Source organism: Labeo rohita, chromosome 14 (genome assembly GCF_022985175.1).
Source record: "Labeo rohita strain BAU-BD-2019 chromosome 14, IGBB_LRoh.1.0, whole genome shotgun sequence".
In the NCBI taxonomy this organism is placed as follows: domain Eukaryota; kingdom Metazoa; phylum Chordata; class Actinopteri; order Cypriniformes; family Cyprinidae; genus Labeo; species Labeo rohita.
In genome coordinates, this window is record NC_066882.1 from 31660112 (window position 1) to 31681181 (window position 21070).

General features: G+C 36.6%; 1 protein-coding gene across 1 annotated transcript in view; it reads left to right on the plus strand.

Moving 5' to 3' along the window:
* Nucleotides 1-21070, plus strand: part of nexmifb (neurite extension and migration factor b) — a 74121-nt gene that overhangs the window by 41963 nt on the left and 11088 nt on the right. The window contains 1 exon segment of the mRNA XM_051128158.1: nt 11584-11705. Within this exon segment, the coding sequence (XP_050984115.1) occupies nt 11688-11705 (18 nt within the window). The 5' untranslated portion in view covers nt 11584-11687.

Consider the following 21070-nt stretch of genomic DNA (forward strand, 5'->3'; position numbering starts at 1 on the left):
TACAGGCATTTCACCTTCAATCCAGAAGGAGGGGCCTGCAGTAATGCAACTCTGTTTAATAACCGCCGGTTTATTATGTAAATGATATACTTGTACAGTCACATTCTAATGGTGACATAGTGAGGTGGGCGCACTGATGTTTGGTTCACTGTTTTATTTTGATAAAGTACTAACTGCACTGTCAAATTAGCAATGCTGAAGCCTGGAACTGATATGTCTTATGTTTTTGTGCACCAGCACGATTACTTCAACTTTCCTCATACCAGCAAAATCAACTTTTGTACTATGTACTGCAGATTTTATATCTTATACATGAGATTAATTTGACATAATATGTAGTATTTTCACAGGTAGAATTTTTTTTTTTAATTTGTACTACTGTCTGTTTGTTTAAAATAAATGAAAAGAAACCTAGCATAGTAGATTTTTTTTTTCTGTTGTACCAAAATCGTATCGAACCGTGGCATCTGTCTACCGTTACACCCTTAGTGTGATAGGGGGAAAAAGGCAATGAAAGGAAGAGCAGCGGTGCTTCCTTAAGGTTCAGTGTTAATTTCGTTGACGTAATTTTTTCACAGATAAAAACGGGACGATAATGAAACATAAACTCGTTTTGAATGACCAAATCTATGACAAAAATCCCACTGACATTTTTGTCAACAAATAAAAAAGAGACGAAAATGTTAGGGATTTGGGAAGAGATTCATTCAGAACAAATCTGCTGTGTGGTTACGAGGTTAGATGCGTACATTTGAGCGATATCACAGCCTGTTGATCCATCAGGTGGGACATAAGCTGGCACACATTTGCTGCACGTCTCATGAGACGTTAAAAAATGTCAATATCCGGGAGTAAGAACATATGGATACATTTGTTGACACAAAAGAGAACTTAGTTCGGTCCGGTTTTCTGAGCACAGACTCCGAAGCAGCGGCTCTCAGACAGCGCATGAGTAATCTTTCACATCTCATGAACGAAGAAATACACACAATGATGTTGAATTGTCCATTTTGTCAAGTATTCACGTAAACACACTCGGTTACGTCTGAACATCAGTGAACGTAAACAGTTGGGAGACTATCGGACGTGTATCACATTGCATCCGTGCATTTGGTTTTAAGCCCCATTCACACTACAAGCAACACGCAGCGACAAAGTGACACGATCCCATTCATTTCAATGGAGAGCTGGCAATTTCCGGTGACGAGCGACAGCGACAGGATGGGGCATGTCCAGCGAAACGACAAAGTTCAGAAAAGAAAAAAATAGGCTTTTCTTCTCATTCATTTTTGTTTGTATTTACGGTTTTAATCCAAAATCGTTGCTAGTGTGAACGCAGCTTTAAAGGGACAGCAGCCTAATTTAGTTGCCATTGTCTGTGGCACTGATGTTAATCCAGCAACAAAAGGACAGGAAATCATTCACTGCTCTTGACTGAATCACTTTAGTAGCCCTAATAAATATTAGTTTATGAATTGAATATATAAATAAATGTGTCTGCTTGAAACAATGAAGAATGTGGTAAAGTTCTTATAAAGAATGCAAAATAGGCCTATATATAATATATATCCATTGGCATTTCATTGAAAAAGACCATGTTCTTGTTTCTTTACGAGAAGTTATTCATTTAATTTTAATATAAAGGCATGTTGCGTGTCACAGCAGTTAAATCAGTGTCTGTCATGATAAAACCTTAATATTAAACCTATATAATAAGTTTGGCCATTTTAGACAAATGCTTTAATGCATTACACTGTTGTTATTATTATTACATTACATTGTTATTATTATTTTAATAGGTATATTGATATATAATCACACAAGTGTGCAGTCTTACACATGAGCACAGCATGGCATTTTACAGTAACAATTTTAATCTGAAAAATCACAGTACAATTTCTTCCTAAATTATGCCCTGTTAGTGCAGATGCTTGACATAGTAAACACACGTAATAAAAAGCAGTTTTCCAACTGTTTTACGTGTTTGTGGCATATAGACAAAAAATAAAAAATAAAAAAAATGCAGTAAACCAGAGTTGATGGCCCTGAGCAATGTTGTGTGACATGCTGTGGCTGAACGGCTACAGGACACAACACACTTGTGCAACACACTTGTGATCTCTGTGGTTTAATTGCCCCACATTGCTTATTTACATTCACACAAACAAACATAAGGATGTATAATATGTGTATAATATAATATGGGATGTATGATAAGTGCATTCCGGGTATAGCTGACCTTTTATCACACAGATGTTGTTGTAAGCGCTGATATCACGACAGGTTCGATCTATCTGGTACGTGCCGTACTAGCTGTTTTCTGTCAATAATCTTTTTTTTTGTCAATTAGTGCATTTGTCGCTACAGCGGTTCGTCTGTAGGCCCGAATGACCAATGTGCCGGGCCTCCATTAAGTAAATACAGCAGGATTTGGCTCATTAAGTCCGTGACTGCAGTCCTCTGGGATAGTGACAGCTTCGGCTATATGACCTTTAGACACCTAATCAACTTTTAACACCTCACTGGATCTCCTCAGCAGAGAGAGCGAGGGGAAGACAACCAATCGGCTGAAATCACCCAATCTGCTCGATACGAGTGCGTCGGCCCCCAAAGGTGTCGCTTCAGCCGGAGAAATCTGTTGAGCAGCGATCTCTGTGAAGCTGGAGGCTTTTTATAGGAGATGAGAAGAACAATCTGATTTGCACAACAACTAAACAGACAAATAAAGATCTGGGCGCTGGCACCATTTATCAAGGTCTAATCGTTTCTGTACAAACTCTTTTGGTCAGTTCGCATCTTATCTGTTGCGTTCGCTGGTGAATCTAAATCATTTGTTAGTGCGTGTGTCAGTTTCTTAACTTCTCTTTAACTGCTTGTCAGAATCTTTATACACAATGTTTTATCAATAATGTCATAGATAAACTTTGAAAGAATTATAATTATGCAGTCTGTATATCAGAGAGATTGCAATTAGGTGCTCTGTTTTCCAGGGATGAATTGATATGACATGTCAGCAGTGTAACATGCTATATATAACCTAAAATAATCTATTTTATATTATAGAAATATTTTTTATAATAACCATGCATGCTGTTTTTCATGACAGTTAACTGTCACCGTCCCCTCTGTGGTACGCCTAAGTTTACTTCACCATATTACAAACAAATCCTAATCTAATCATGACAAACTATATATTGTTGGAAAGGTCTAAGACTTCTAAATAGATTCCATTACCATTCTTTTGTGTTACAAATTATGTAGGGAAAGTAATAGATTACTTTATGACAAGAGTGCACCTCAAAAATCTACACCTGACCTTACACCTGATCTAAATTCTGACCTTTGTCACAGAGACTTTCTTCTTTGCCTTTTTCCCTGTCATGCAATAGAAATCTTAAAAAAGTATATGAAAACTTAAAATCTTAAAATTCATCCTTTGAAAACCATTTTAAAATCAGACATTGCATTACCATAAAAATTGTACATCAAAATCATATTACAAAATGTTTTCGTTTATGAATGATAAAAATTTAACTTTTGCATTTTCATGTGTATGTTCAAGATAGGGAGTGACAATTAAAGGGTTAAGCACATTTCCAAGCTGCATGTATGTATATGTGTATATATATACATAATCTACAGTGGGTACGGAAAGTATTCAGACCCCCTTAAATTTTTCACTCTTTGTTATATTGCAGCCATTTGCTAAAATCATTTAAGTTCATTTTTTTTTCCTCATTAATGTGCCTCAAACAGCACCCCATATTGACAGAAAAACACAGAATTGTTGACATTTTTGCAGATTTATTAAAAAAGAAAAACTGAAATATCACATGGTCCTAAGTATTCAGACCCTTTGCTCAGTATTTAGTAGAAGCACCCTTTTGATCTAATACAGCCATGACTCTTTTTGGGAAAGATGCAACAAGTTTTTCACACCTGGATTTGGGGATCCTCTGCCATTCCTCCTTGCAGATCCTCTCCAGTTCTGTCAGGCTGGATGGTAAACGTTGGTGGACAGCCATTTTTAGGTCTCTCCAGAAATGCTCAATTGGGTTTAAGTCAGGGCTCTGGCTGGGCCATTCAAGAACAGTCACTGAGTTGTTGTGAAGCCACTCCTTCGTTATTTTAGCTGTGTGCTTAGGGTCATTGTCTTGTTGGAAGGTAAACCTTCGGCCCAGTCTGAGGTCCTGAGCACCCTGGAGAAGGTTTTCATCCAGGATATCCCTGTACTTGGCCGCATTCATCTTTCCCTCGATTGCAACCAGTCGTTCTGTCCCTGCAGCTGAAAAAACACCCCCACGGCATGATGCTGCCACCACCATGCTTCACTGTTGGGACTGTATTGGACAGGTGATGAGCAGTGCCTGGTTTTCTCCACACATACCACTAGGAATTAAAGCCAAAAAGTTCTACCTTGGTCTCATCAGACCAGAGAATCTTATTTCTCACCATCTTGGAGTCCTTCAGGTGTTTTTTAGCAAACTCCATGCGGGCTTTCATGTGTCTTGCACTGAGGAGAGGCTTCCGTCGGGCCACTCTGCCATAAAGCCCCGACTGGTGGAGGGCTGCAGTGATGGTTGACTTTCTACAACTTTCTCTCATCTCCGACTGCATCTCTGGAGCTCAGCCACAGTAATCTTTGGGTTCTTCTTTACCTCTCTCACCAAGGCTCTTCTCCCCCCGATAGCTCAGTTTGGCCGGACGGCCAGCTCTAGGAAGGGTTCTGGTCATCCCAAACGTCTTCCATTTAAGGATTATGGAGGCCACTGTGCTCTTAGGAACCTTAAGTGCAGCAGAAATTTTTTTGTAACCTTGGCCAGATCTGTGCCTTGCCACAATTCTGTCTCTGAGCTCTTCAGGCAGTTCCTTTGACCTCATGATTCTCATTTGCTCTGACATGCACTGTGAGCTGTAAGGTCTTATATAGACAGGTGTGTGACTTTTCTAATCAAGTCCAATCAGTATAATCAAACACAGCTGGACTCAAATGAAGGTGTAGAACCATCTCAAGGATGATCAGAAGAAATGGACAGCACCTGAGTTAAATATACGAGTGTCACAGCAAAGGGTCTGAATACTTAGGACCATGTGATATTTCAGTTTTTCTTTTTTAATAAATCTGCAAAAATGTCAACAATTCTGTGTTTTTCTGTCAATATGGGGTGCTGTGTGTACATTAATGAGGAAAAAAAATGAACTTAAATGATTTTAGCAAATGGCTGCAATATAACAAAGAGTGAAAAATTTAAGGGGGTCTGAATACTTTCCGTACCCACTGTATATATATAGATTTCGCATCATAGCATTGAAAATGGGATTTGTCAAAATTTCATGTCAGTTATTTTCAAATCTAAAATTTCCCTCAATTTACATTTTTTCTCTTTTTTTATGAATAAGAACGTAATTATATAAAAACACTACAACTACCTATTGCCATTTCCACTTACATAATATAGCAAATAACAGGAAATTTGTGAGGAAAAAAAGGACCTTTTAGTTCTCGAACACATAAGCAGCTGGTTTTATCGGCCGTCTGAAGAACAATGGAATAATTGAGTTGTGCTAAAGCATATGAAGTGTTTTAAGATGCATGTTATGTGTAGAGTCAGTGAAAGCTCCTCTCTGAAGGAGGCAGCGAGTGTCAGCAGAGGAATAATGAGAGGTATATGAGAACAGATGGTTAATTCAACCCTTCCTGTCCGCCTGCCTCCAGCTTTCAGATCCACAGCACACCATATTCACAGCTTTGACTCAGTAGTGAAACACAACAACAGCTTTTCTCTTCAGACATTCATGTTTATTTATTGTCTACATTAGAATCGATGCTCTAGTGTAAGGGTGGGCGAGATGACCGACGTCTAATGTCACAATATGAGTACTTTTATTGCACAATAACAGTCTATATCATAAATGTTGCTGGAAATAATGTTGTTACAGAAAGTAAAACTAATGCACAGTAAAATGTACATTTAAGGTTCTCAAGCTTATTGAAGTTAATAATAAAATGAGAAGTAAGAATCTGATCACAAGTGACAGACAAATGCACACATTTATATATATATATATATATATATATGCACTGCACCATCTTCGCTGTATAAATTAATTGTACGCTCATTTAAAGCTACACAAGTTATTCAGGCAAACGCATTTTAAATGGCAAGATTTAAAAAAAAAAAAAAAAATGCAATGGAGTAACCTTACTGCTGACAAAGCACTTCAACATCACATGAGCATCATTGCTATAAAGACAATAATCCTGATTTTCTACTGGTGTTAAATGTCTAGCAGTTCATCCTGTCTACTGGTATATTGCCAACCCCTATTCTAGAGGGGCTGATAGATATAGATCATCTCCATCTGTTACAGAATTATTCATAACTGTTAGAGACAATTTAATTGACTGTTGAAAATAAAGAGAGACTTTATTTTCAAAAAAAACTTAGCTCCAGAGTTCAAAAGAGTTCAGCTCCAGCCCCAATCAATCATACATGAACCAGCTGATCAAGGTGTTCAGGGTCAAGGGTCGCTCACACTATTTGTTCCATTGACTTCCATTCATACTGAAGTGAATGCGTGAGACAGGAAATACAAGCTCTTGCAAATTTCACTGCTTTCCAATGTTTTTATAAAGATGGCCAATGTAAAAAAACCCCGCTGCCTTAAAAATTTATATACATGTTTTCTTTATGTTAAAAAGTTGAATATTTCAACTAAACTAAAAAAAATTGTTTTTATTTTAAGTTGAAACAACTGTTTTTTTTTTTTTTTTTACAAAGTGTTTTTAATTGTCCCTTTTTTTCAAAAAATTTTTTTTTTTTTTAACTATTATTTAGCGTATGCTTTTAACTATTATTTCATACAATTAATGTAGTAATATTGACCAGCTGATGTCCAAGAGGACTGCCCTGAGTTCACACTGAAAATTTTGTATTGTCAAAGACAAATGCATTTGCTTTTGCCATCAAACTATATTTATGGTTTAAACCTTAACTTTTAATTTTAATTATTATTTTAGTTTTAAATATTCATTTAATATTGTTAATATATATATATTTTTTATTTAATATACATTTTCTTCACCACAAACAAAAGCTAAACAACCTTTAATATTTGTACTGTAATATGCTATAAGCTATAATTAGCTATAAGTACTTTTAACTTAAGATAAAACTAAAAACATTTTGTTAGTGTTAATTTTCTTTTTTAATACACATATTTTCTGTCATGTAATGAAAAACAGGTTTATAATTGAATTGCCTTGAATGCCAAAATAGTTTTTTTTTTTTTTGTTGCTATTTCAGATGAAAAGAAACAGCAACTGATGCAAGAATTAATTAACCAAAATGCAAATCTAATTCTGAGTTAACATCATATGAGTGTGAGTGTGAATCTACGTGTGTGTCGAGCGAAACTGTTTGCTCTTCAAACCTGAAGAGCTCACTGGACAAATATGGTCATCACTGCAATAATAGTAACACCAGAACAGAAGTACTGTTTATCACACAATAATTTCATTAGGTGCATCCCAAATCACATACGTATGCATTATTCTGTAATGGTTTGTGGTAATAAATAGTACAAGTAGTGTGTTCACACTGAAAATTGGAAAAATAAAAAGTGCACTTTAAATATTCGGATGATGCACTTAACCGAAAAAAAAAACCAAAGTGTGGAATGTTGAACACTTCATGCACTCAAATGTCACAGCTCTAGTTATGTAGCAAAGGAGAAGGAGCCATTTATGAGTGACAAGATAAACTTATAGAATTCATACACTACACGGTTGAATGCATAATGCATAGTGTATAGTGCGTCATTTGGGACGCAGTTATAGTGACTTCTCCCAGGTGATTATTTCTTTGTGATTTGTGCTATCAATGTTAACAAATCCCCAGTACAGGCTATAGATAGTGCTGATCTGTCACTGGAGCAGCTGTGAGCTGGTGTTAGACAAATCTGTCTTGTTGTGTGTGATTCTGAACCCTCGTGGTGTTTACTAGTTGCCGGAGTGCCATAATCATCTTTGATAGGATAAAGAGTTTGTGCTTTATGGCCTGTGACTTTTCTTAAGGTGAAAATGGAGCTATAAAAAGAATGGAGGGCAGCTCAGATCATTTGGTCTTGAAAGAAATTGAAGATGTTTTAATATTTAAGTTCATATTGAGGCTTTTGATCACAGGTATGTTGGCAGATCTGAGCACAGTGTGAGGCGTCGGGTTTGAAACTCTTCAACTAGAGGAGACGTTTGAAATGATGGACACTTTTTCTCAAGAGAAAATCCTAGTCTGTTTCCAGTTAATCTCATTGCTGTAGAAGAAACAACTTTTATAGAGGATCTGTTTTGTGATCAGTCTTTCCTGTGGGATAATACCAGCAGCAGAATATTTGAATATTTTAGAATTAGAGAAGCACGTATAGAGGTGTGTGTGTGTGTGTGGGTGTGTGTGTGTGAGACAAATACAGTGTCCACCCTGACTAAGGTCCAGAATGTAAAGAGACCTCAGTACAATGCTAGGACATCCACAGCAGAATGAACTGCCTGTTCTGGGACAGAGATGCCTCTGACACAGTACTGGAGACAGGTTTATTCTTAAACGCACAGGCCACAGATATTCAGTACAATCAGCATCCGCAAGCTGACATTTAATTCAACAGGAGCATAACAGCTCAACTGTTTCTTTCCGTCTCAAATGCTTCAGGCAGTTTCTGGTGCCAACTAACACAGTCCAAGTGTTAATGCAGGCTCCCGTTTTAGAGATTTGTCTGTCTTTCTTTAAGGACAAATTAGCTGTGTTCCTTAACCTGAGAGCTGTCACCTAAACAGTATTTTAGTGAGCCATAGGAGAGCTCCTGACATGAAGACTGTTCTGGTAGCAAGGCACCAACATTATATGCAACATCTAAGGCAGATAAGCTTAATGCTTAAAGCTAGCATGAACGCAGTGATGATGTATGCTTTCATAGAAGTCACAAGTCAGTGTGATTTTAACTTCATTAAAAAAAGTGAGAGAAACTACATTGCTCACACTGTAAAACTTAAAATAATTTGTTACGCCACTGACTTAAAATTTTTAGTTTAGTCAACTAAAATATTCCAGTTGTCACTTAAATTAACTTTAAGTAACTTAAAATTTCAAGTTGACTAAACTAAAATAACAAATTATATTAAGTTGAAACTACTTTTTGAAAGATTTTACAGTAACGGATTTCGGCCAGTCAGAGAAATCATTTGCTTTTCTGCACTGCATACTATCTGTCCTAAATAGTAAAGAATTTAGAATTAGGGGCTGTTCAGTTCCATTCCACTGTGCTGCTCCATCATTTTTCTCTGTAAACACACACTAGATGGACAGTGTCTTGTGCATGGCTTTCCAAAAATGCAGCAGATAAGGTAAAATAAGTTCAACTTTTAGGAAATGCATCTCTAGACCTTTTAATTCCAGTCCACTAAACCTGAAGTTCTGTCATGAAACTCTAGATGGCACCGTCCTAGGTCTAACTCAATCTGGCATATTGACATCATTATCACATGGAACAGCTGATTGGTTTCTTCAGTATCAGCAGCCAATGAGCTTGCTGCTTAACATTCAAATACTTGGCTAGTGCTTGCTGTGGCAGTTGCAGGACACTTCAGAAACCCTCCACCTTCCCCAGCTCCACCTGTATAGATCTGATTCATGTATGCTATATATGGGGGTCATTCATATATGTTAAAAGTGTAGCAGCAGTATTTCTTACATGCTCACAGCCAGTACTGCCCACAACCTATTGTGCTTTTTAAGGAGGATTCGGTTCAGAACTACAAACACGAATAAGAAGTGTTAAAAACTAGGCACATTGATGAGATTCATGTAGCTATACAATATGCAATTTTGACTTGGTAGTATGTCTAAAACCTGACTACTATTCTGCAACACAATTAAAAGTATATATTTTTTCTCCTAAAATAGACAATAAAAAATAGGCAAATTTGGAAGCAGCAGCTGTTACCATCGATTGAGAACCACAACAAAAGAGCTCAGAAGTGATTGGTCAGTGAAATATAATGTTTTCCAAATATAATGTGTTTACTCATAATCAGTTAGACATGTGCTGATACAGTAATATAATGAACATGCATGATGAACATGTTGTTTTCATGTACTTAATGCTTGAAGACTTAAAGGCTATTTATTTTCAATCTTCAAAATGTTTTCATTGTAATCTGAACTACAACATGCCCTAGATAATGACTGAAAATGTTTTGGTTCTTTACAGCCCTGTTGTTTGGTAACACTTTATGATAAGGCTTGATTAATTAACTAGTTAACTTGAACTGACTTATAAAGCATTAATTAATGTTAAATTCTTAGTTCATTTCTTAAATAACTCATGTATTATTTAACGGACCTGATCTAACAACAAAGTTCAGTTGTATTTTCATCTAACGTTAACATAGTAACTTACGTAACAAATGTAGCTATTTCTCTTTGTTAGTGTTAATGCGTTAACTAATGATTATTAATGAGAACTTTTGAGAAGTGTTACCTACACTTACCTAATTCTTTTGCATTTTAAACAGTTTGAAACTTTCGTTTACTTTGAACATTTACATATTAAAAAGCAATACACAAAGAATGAATACAGTTATTTTTGTTATAAAAAAATACTTGTTATAGTGTAAGAACGCTTTAAAAAAAATCTTATTTCAATATATAATGTAATCTTGATAATACCGTATACTGTGATAAAAGCTTCAGCAATTATTAGAAAATTAGCTAGCTTCAAATGCCTACTTACAGTGAATAGATTTATATTAAACTGCTGTTTGATTCAGTGTCATTCACAATGCTTCATGGTGTCATTATGAGTTCATTCTCTCGCAAGGATGTTAAGTAAATAGTCTTTTTCTCATCACAGAGTGTGTTCGTTTGGTTCAAGAGCTCTTGACATTGCAGGATGAGCTGTTGCCTATGTAGCGTGTTCCTAATCACCAGTGTTCAGTACGGTTAGGATGCTGCCTATACAGAAGGCATGTTTACTAGGTTGTTGACCAGATCTGCTCCATTTCTATTTGTGATCTTTGACTCCACTTACATGTCCTAGTATGGCAGAGAGTGAGAAATCACGTGGTCATTCTGCACCATACAATATTATTAGTTGTTTCAGTCTCAGAAGTCATTTCACTCAGTGAATTCACCCGCAGTGAATAAATCAAGACGGCTTGAGGTAATTAGCATAAACAAATATGCTGAGCGCTATATATACATACAAAGTTTCCAGGGGTTAACAACTGTACTATGGGTGTTAAATTGAGCCTAAAATAGTAGATTGTTGCATGCAGTTGCCGTGGTGATGGAGGCTCTGGTTCTTTACTTACGTCTTGCCTTGCAGCTTTCGAGTTCAAACTGTAAATGTCTTGGTTACAATTAGTTTGAAAGAGAGAAATCATTAGTCCTTGATCTGTTCGGCAGAAATGGTTTCTTATTTACGGTAAAGCCTCAGAAGTTCACCATTTAGAGGAAATGTTTACACAGAGGAATATTATTTACTCATATGTATGTAAACTTCATGTCGTCATTCTGTTTCTCTGTGCAGGCAGGAGCGATATAATGAAGCACCGCTCCAGCAGGACAGACTCCCATTGATGGACAGCAAACAGGCCCGGATCATCCCGCAGGCTTTGGGCTCAACAGAAACCAATGAACTGGACCAGACGGGTAAGAAAATCAACCAAAGCAGCTTCTTTTTTTCACTTGGTTGTGTTCATATTGCAGCTTTTTTTGACCAAAAGTAAAGAGACCAACAACAGTTTATGTTCTGTTTTTATTGCCACTAGGGTTGTCTAAAATAGCTGATAATGGACCAGTGTGGCGAAAATAATAATAATGGCAATGTAGTTTATACATTAAACACTGAACAATGGCAGAAATATGTATAGACTTTTGAAAAATATCTAAATTGACTATTTCACTGACATAACACAGAAAACGAAGTGAGGTTTAGTTGTTAGTCATTGTGTCAAACCAAACTATTAAAGGGATAGTTCAGCCCAAAATGAAAATTTGCTGTTAAAGGAGAAGTCCACTTCCAGAACAACAATTCACAAATAATGTACTCACCCCCTTGTCATCCGAGATGTTCATGTCTTTCTGTCTTCATTCGTGAAGAAATTATGGTTTTTGAGGAAAACATTTCAGGATTTTTCTTCATATAATGGACTTCATAATTGGTGCCCTGATTTTGAACTTCCAAAACGTAGTTTAAATGCAGCTTCAAAGGACTCTAAACGAACTCAGCTGAGGAAGAAGTGAAACGATCTGTCTTTTTTTTTTCGAAAAATACAAATTTGTATACTTTTTAAGCACAAAAGCTTGTGTAGCACAGGCTCTGGGATGCGCGTCCACGACGCTACGAATCACGTCTAAGTTCATCGTCTGTGTACTCCGGCTCCAAAAGGTAGAGTATGGCGAAAAACTCCATTTCATTTTCTTCTACAACTTTAGAATTGGCCGACGTTGTACCTTTTTGTTTGTAAACAGCGTTTGACTTACGTACACTTTCTTAGTCTTTGCGCGTTCGCTTTGTAAACACTGGGTCTGTAGTTCTGCATGACCTTTCGACGTGATTCGATAATTCGTAGTGTCGTGGACGCGCATCCCAGAGCCTGTGCTACACAAGCTTTTGTGCTTAAAGTATAGAGATTTTTATTTTCCAAAAAAGATGACAGATTGTTTCGCTAGATAAGACCCTTCTTCCTTGGCTAAGATTGTTTAGAGCCCTTTGAAGCTGCATTTAAATGACATTTTGGAAGTTCAAAATTGGGGCACCAATGAAGTCCATTATATGGAGAAAAATCCTGAAATGTTTTCCTCAAAAACCATGATTTCTTCACAACTGAAGACAGAAAGACATGAACATCTTTGATGACAAGGGGGGAGTACATTTTTTGTAAATTTTTGTTTTGAAAGTGGACTTCTCCTTTAATTTACTCACCCCAGGCCATCCAAGATGTAGGTAACTTTTTTCAGTAGAACAGTAAAGAAGATTTTTAGCTGAAACCGTGGTCCTTGCTGATTCATAAAATGTCAGTCATTGCCTGTCTTTAAGAGTAAAAAAGCATATACAGGCAACACAAAATGAATATCTGTGGCTGCTGACGATATATTGAGGTCTTATGAAGTGAAACGATTGGCCTGTGCAAGAAACTGAATGTTATTTACAGCATTATTACCTGTAAACCAGAGTCTCGGCAGGGAATTGATTCTTTTCCACAAACCGTTTTTTTCAGACAGTTTGTTTCAACTAACTGGTGCAATTCACTAGTTTGTTTACATAATTACACAATGACGTAACATATATGCAATTATATTATTAAAACTCCCAATAGTGATGTGAAATGTGGATGTTTTACATGTTAAAACATCTAAAGTGAATAAACTTCAGTTCACCTTTTTTCATAAACATTGAAAAACCATAAAACCATAAATTTCGCCCCTTCATTCAAGTGCTTGTTTGCTCACGTATATGCATATCAATGGCTCATCTGCGGTTCGATTCGATTGTTTCCTCAGTTGACTGACTTCAAACTGACTGTTGGAGGAACTGGAGCAGTGAATGAGTTCATTCATCACAGGATCAGATACACTGCTATTTGGCTTATTTTTAGTCAGAGTGACTGTCAGGTGTCTGAAAGTGAGTTTTGACTGAGTAACTTATAGATTTGTGCTGCTTAAGCTCTAAACTGTTTCAGATGCTTCAGTCTGATTTGGTAAACTGGTTCAACTAGTTCACCAAAAAGAACTGGTTCAAAAGAATGATTCATTCATGAAACAGACATCACTCTGAAATATTTGCATGAGGCTCTGGATTACAGGTAATAATGTAGTTAATTGTATGTTGCACAGACTGATTGTTTCACTTCATAAGACCTCCGTATATCATCAGGAGCCACAGGTTAATTTTGTGTTACCTCTATATGCTTTTTTGACTCTTGAAATGATGGTAGCCATTGCATTTGGTATGTTTTAGTAAGTTTCAGCGAAAAAAATCTTCTTTACTGTTCTGCTTAAGAAAAAAATCACCTACATCTTGCATGGTCTGAGAGTGAGTAAATTAACAGCAAATGTTAGTTTTTGGGTGAACTATCTCTTTAATATCTTTCAAAGATTTGATGCCACTAACCTGACAGACCTGGCAAATCCAGTGAATATTTCATCATCAGATGCTCTTAACTGCATTAACGCAGTGTCTCGTAAACACGACTTTGTTTCCAGGCAGACTGACAAAAACACCTGCCTGAGTTTCCCTGCAGAGGATACTAGATAGAGAAAGTGTGTTCAGTTTGGTGTGCCGTATGCCTCAGACGGTCAGTGAAGGGAATGTGGGTGTCCTGTAGGCGTGACATCGAGTCTGAGATGAAGGTTTGGCTGGTTAGAGACACTGCTGCTCAAGGATAACAGAAAGAGATGTGACGTAACAATGTAAAGTGTTGTTTACATGGAGAACAGTGGAATTACACACAAGAAGTAGTGCCACTATAATAGGTTGAGACTTTAAATACACTTAAAATCTCCAAATACACATTTTTGTACACAACAATTGCTGTAATGACATTATGAGCAATATATAGGGCTGCTTGGTAATAGTTAAAGGGTTAATCATGATTGTTTTGCTCAGAAATAAAATCATAAATATTAATCATGATTATTATTATTTTTTTAATTTCAGTGAAATTGTTGAACTTTCACAAAACAATTATTACACTTTGAAGCACACAGTGTCAACTGCATGGTTTAATCACAGATTTAGTTGCAGAAGACAGCCATGTGAATGACACTTTTATTTGAGCAGAATCTCTTAGCAGAGATAGCTAAACTCCAGTTTACTTGGTTGCAGTGTTTTCAGCTCATCAGTGCTTTTTTTGTAATGTAAGAGAGAGCATATGTGGAGGGTTGCCAGACTGGGAAATGTATCGATTTAAGAGAAGAGCTCTAAATTTGGGAATTTAAACTCCTGATGCAACCGCAGCCTCAGGGTTTCTGCAGGTCTTAAAAAAGGCTTAATTCAGCTTTCACAAATTAAGGCCTTAAAAGATCTTAAATCAGAGCAGAAAGTCTTAAATGGATAAAGTCATAGTATTAAAGGCACAATATGTAAGATTTTTGGATTAAAATATCCCAAAAACACTAGAACAGTGTTATATATTTTGCTGACTTGTGTACTTACATTATCCCAAATGTTTCTAAGAATGTTAAATCCAGAGAAATAATCAATTTTAACTAGTGTAACAAACCGTGTCATTGCGTCTCCTGCCAGTGATGTCATACTCCCTTGATTTTCCCTTTTTTATGTTGTAGAAAACATGGAAAACCCAAAGACACTTTAATAAGTTATGCATTTTATTAGACAGGTGTTGAATGCACACTCAAATGTATCTAGTATAATAAAACCAAACTGCTTTTTTCTACATACGCATGACCAGAAGGATCGGAAGCGCTCGTCTGTTGCATAATAAAAGCTCTGCTGCTTTCCAGTCGTGTATCGCACTCGTCCTTCATTAGCAGTCGCTCCAGCGTCCTTGTTTCGCTTCCACGACTTTCAGCCCCACCTTGCTTCATACTACAGTGACCTTAAAGGAGAAGTCCACTTTCAGAACAAAGATTCACATATAATGTACTCACCCGCCTTGTCATCCAAGCTGTTCATGTCTTTCTTTCTTCAGTCGTAAAGAAATTATGGTTTTTGAGGGAACCATTTCAGGATTTTTCTCCATATAATGGACTGATATGGTGCCCCAATTTTGAACTTCCAAAATGTCGTTTAAATGCGGCTTCAAACGATCCCAAATGCCGCTGTAAACGATCCCAGCCGAGGAAGAAGGGTCTTATCTAGCGAAACGATTAGTTATTTTCATAAAAATAGTACAATTTAAATACTCTTTAATGTCAAATGATCGTCTTGTTTTACTCTCCCTGAACTCTGTTTTTTTCTGGTTCATGTCAGTTAGGGTATGTAGGGTATGCTGAAATGTTTTCCTCAAAAAATATCTTTAAGAAAGAAAGACATAAACATCTTGGATGACAAGGGGGTGACTACATTATCTGTAAATTTTTGTCCTGGAAGTGGACTTCTCCTTTAAGAAGTCTTTAATACATTAGCTCATCCAAGGACATGATCTCTGCCCAAGTCCTGACAGATTGCATCAGCTGTGGTGATGGAGACTACAACTCCCACGATTCCACACTCAATCATGGCATCATCAAGCTACGCCTTTGTTTCTTTGTTTGTTTTGAATATGCTCCCTCTAGCAACGAAAACTTACATATTGTGCTTTAAATGTCAAAAATTAATATCTTCTTCAGAGAATCTTCCAGATACAAATATCTAAATATCCTTAAATCAAGAAATATGGATTTGAGATCTAAAATGAAGACATAAAGTCTTGTTTTCCGAGAAAATGAATGAAATTAATTAAGTAATTGGTGGATATGTGTTCTTTTTAATAATTAACTCACTTCATTTTGATCATTTGACTTACGTCATTTCACTTCTCAAGTAAATGTGTCTTGATTTAAAGGGGTCATCAGATTTTCCACAAGTTGATATGATTCTTTAGGGTCTTAATGAAAAGTCTGTAACATGCTTTGTTTAAAATTTCTCAATGGTAGTGTAAATAACACCTTTTTTACCTTGCCAAAATCAGCTCTGCAAGAATCATCATGTTCTGGTCGAGGTTACTTTAAATGCAAATGAGCTCTGCTTGCCCCACCCCTCTCTTCTCTTTGTGGAGTGACGAGCATGTTTACTTTAGCCGTGTTTAGCCGCAAAACTTGCTAACTAGCATATTATTAGGAAAGGCGATCGCAAAGATTCATAAAAAAACCCTTATACTCACTTCTGCTGTAGGTGAAGCTGGATCATGAATGATTCGCGTGAACATAGACGCATTTATGTAGATCGGGAGGCGCATTCCATTCACAAACAAACGGAATCCACTGGATCTTCAGTGGCTCAAATGTCTTGAGTAAATGACGACCACTATGTTCCTTATTACATCCAGCAACACAACACCTCAATCGCTCAATCAGAGACATCCCTGATCAAAACAATGGAGGTCGGACTGTTACAGCTGATTTAAAGCGCGTCTGAGGTAAGACGCTCATGTCAATCAACTATCGTGGGAGCGGCCTCTGTCGGTGTGACACCACCACCATCGATTTGAAAAAAGGGATATTATTTTTACAGGTTAATTAAAAACCACTGCATGGATTTTTATCATTATAGGGTAGATTTGTACATACACTGCCAACGCACATTAATGTTCAAACAACATGGAAAAGTGAACTTCGCATCCGATGACCGCTTTAAGAATCTTTAGACATTTGCACTGGAACACAAGATAGAAATACTTTTTGCAGTGTTAGTGGAAGATACAGTAGAGTTTATGTTTAAATTGTAGTGGTTGGGTGCAGAGCTATTCAAGCTTCAAGTTTTTTCACATTTTGTTGTATTTTCACATTTTGAAGTGTTGTTAATGCAACTCACAGTGTCTCCATAGACATCTTGACGTATTTTGTAATTCCATTCAGTTTATTCCTTAAATATTTTCTCAAAAAATGTCTTTAAAAAGTCTTTAGTTTACCCTCATAAAACCTGCAGAAACCGTGATGAAAGCTTGTGCTTGCTATCAGTGAAATATATTGCAAATGCCAAAGTAAATTGAAACCTTTCAGGATAAACATCATAGAACATCTTAATAAATTTCATAAAGAAATCCTGATAATAAAGAATCAAGCTTTTGAATTACAGTTACCCTGTAAACCTCGATTGTAAAAGCAGTACTGTACATGTTGTTTGATAAGAAAAACATGGTAATCACCGGTATGTCACAGATGCTGTTCATATTGGATGAACATCTGCTCGGATCATCTGCAGTCTTGGATCAGTGATTTGCTCATTCAGAAGCTGTGGTTTGGCTCTCAGAGCAGGTTTCTGGTCTGTGCTGTGACTCAGGCGTGTCAGCGGCACTGCAAGCTTTAGTTTATCATAAGCACAGTCTTCTCAGTTCCAGCTCAGGGAATTGGGGCCCAGAGCTCAACCGGCCACACTGTCACAATCACACAGATAAGTGCTGAAAGAAGGCCGTAAAAAAACAGCTTCATTCAGCTCTCGGTTTTGATAGCGGGCCAATAAATCATCCGACGTTTCTTTTGCTCTCATTACCAGCATCCGGTGCAGATAAATTGATCCTTTGCCTCCATTCACAAATGCCAGAGACCATTAAGCACTGGACTTACGTCTGTGAGCTGACGGATCTCCTATGATGCTGTTTTTCCACACCTCAGATATTTAAGTGCCTGTGTGTGGCATTGGGATGAAAGAGTGGAAAGGACACCATTAAGGTGACAAAAATCTTTTTTTTTTTTTTCAGTCAGCTGCATGATGTAATAGAGTTGCACAAGTAATCAAAATCAGAACTGTGATACGGCTTAGTGCAGTCATCAAATTGCAAAGGATCTGTTAGACGGTAGGAATGGTTCAGTGGTAGTAAGTCTGTGCTGCTGTGCTTTCTGAGCCTGCATAGAGCAGTTGCCATAACATATAATGTGTTTGCCCTCGGTATGTTCAAATAATAAGTAGTGTTGCACGATATACTGGTACATAAAATGTATTGCGATACCCTGCTTTTAAAATCGATACGATTCCACATTTTACTAGTACCGGTACTTTAAGAATGTATTTTAACAAGAGCCGTATTTCTGCGTGTCTGTGTTAGTGAATGGCACAGACGCTCAGTTTTGTTCACTACACACATATACGTGACGCTCGCAGTGTTTTCAGCCTCTGCTGCCTCAATATGTGAGTACATGAGTACATGAACACATGAAGACCTAAAGGTCTTCACAGCAACCCATCAAAATAAAAGTTCAGTTTAACTTGACAGTCAGAAATATATTAATATATTACTTAATGTAAAGATAGCACTATTAATAATAATAAAAATATCATTAAAACAATGTTTAAGGAATATTTACCAGAAAAAAAAAAAAAAAAATAAAAATACCAGAATTTATTTACCAGAAAATTGTAAATACACAGCAATAAATATTCTATAATAAATTAATTCTTTATCAAATCTAATTATCCTTTATAAATTCATTAGACATGCTTTTGAATATTAAAATGTAATGAAACAATTAAATAATAATCAAGAAAATTAATGGAAAACAGAGATTCACAAACAAAACTGAATTTGAGAAAAATAATAAAACGTATTTCATAGGGCCTTAAAAACATCTAATTAAATAATAATAATAATAATAATAATAATAATAAATTGCTGTTAAATCAAGTTTCATGATTTCAATTAATTACACATGCTTTTTGATAAATGCTTTTTTTTATGCAACCATTAAAAAAAATAAAACTTGTGTCTTTGTTTTATTGTAGTTGTCCTTTAGTTTGTCACTTGTGTCTGGGTTCTTATTAGTAATAACAAAGATAAAAAAAAAAAAAAAAACTTAATAAATTGTTATTGTGAAATAAAATGACTATATCATGAAATAAGATTTGGCTTTATCCTTTAAGTGAACTTACCAATATAGCAAAGATCTCCACATACCTGTAGGATCAGTAGTTGTTCACCATAATCCTGTGTAATGGCACTGGCATGTGAATATTATTATTTTATTTATTTATTTTAAAGAGGGATGAAATGCTTTGTTTTAATAGACAAAATAACTATGGTTTCTATTCTATTATTCAGTTACTTTTCCTGTTGTTCTATGTTTTTTACGTAGTGTCGGTTCAGTAGTAGTATCGTGACATTTTAGTCAGGTATCGTATCGAAGTCAAAATTTTGGTATGGTGATAACACTAATAATAAGACCATCCTTCCGTTCAGAATGAGTAAGAATCGATTAGTTCAAAGCCATAACCCTGAAAACAAAGCAGTATACCTCTGGCCTCGAGGATATCATGTGCAAACAAAACTTTTGACTTTTTTGTCAAATGTGGCAACTAGTTCTTCCTCACTGTAGCGGACAGTGAATATGATTTTGTCCCAGCGGGCTGATAAAAACTTGTGCTCTCTGACTCTGAATATTGTGTAAAGCAGAGAATGAGATCAGAGCTTGCAAAAAAGGCTCTTTCTGTTTTTGTGCGCAGCAGACAGAACACATCACAGCGCACGTTAAAGGAATCGTTAACCCCAAATTAAAATCGTGTCATCTTCAAATCTGTCATTGTGGACCTTGACAGTCAGAGTCATTGACATCTCACTGACAATTACCTTCTTTCTTCTTCAAAAGATGTCCAGGATCTGTGGCTTTCTTATTTGAAAAGCAAAACTGGCTTATAATCATATTCATGATCCAATTTCACCATCTGTGTTCCTCTTACAGTAATGTAGTTATTGAGGGCTGTGTGTAGCTCAAGGCCACATGTGCAGATAATACAGCACTCGGTAAACATCCCATTTGGGCATATTTTTCCCTCTTCTCTAGCGTAAGTTAACCCCAGTCATAAACCTACAGCAAAGGGAGAGCATGTTGAGCGAGTCTGGCAGAGGTTAGGGTGCGAGAGCACAGACACCTGCCAAAAGACCATATGCTCTCCTGAACTTCCCCGTGTGGACTGATGTGATCCAGTCAATTGTCAGCTGATACGATATATTATCCTAGAGGAGGATAACAACATTTCACACATCTGATTCACAGCAGATCCTCAGAGATTCCACTTTTATACTTCATACCTGCTGGCTGATTGGTAAAGTCCCTGATATTTCATTGAGAGAAAATTAGTTTTCCGCCCGATGTCAGAAGCAATTAGTTAACTTGCACCAGTATGACAGAATAGAGCAGATCTGTTGAACAGCTGAGGATTCTGGATGCAACACGTCTACACGACACATAATCACCATCAGTGTTCCCTCTAAGCGGTGCACGTTCAGATGTCACACCTGTGCAGAAAAAATAAAAATAAAATGTGTGGTAAAGCCATGTGATTCTATTCTAGTGAATGAGAAGTAATTGCAGTGCTCAGGTCAACAGCTACAAAGTTATTGTCACTATATAGCAGATTA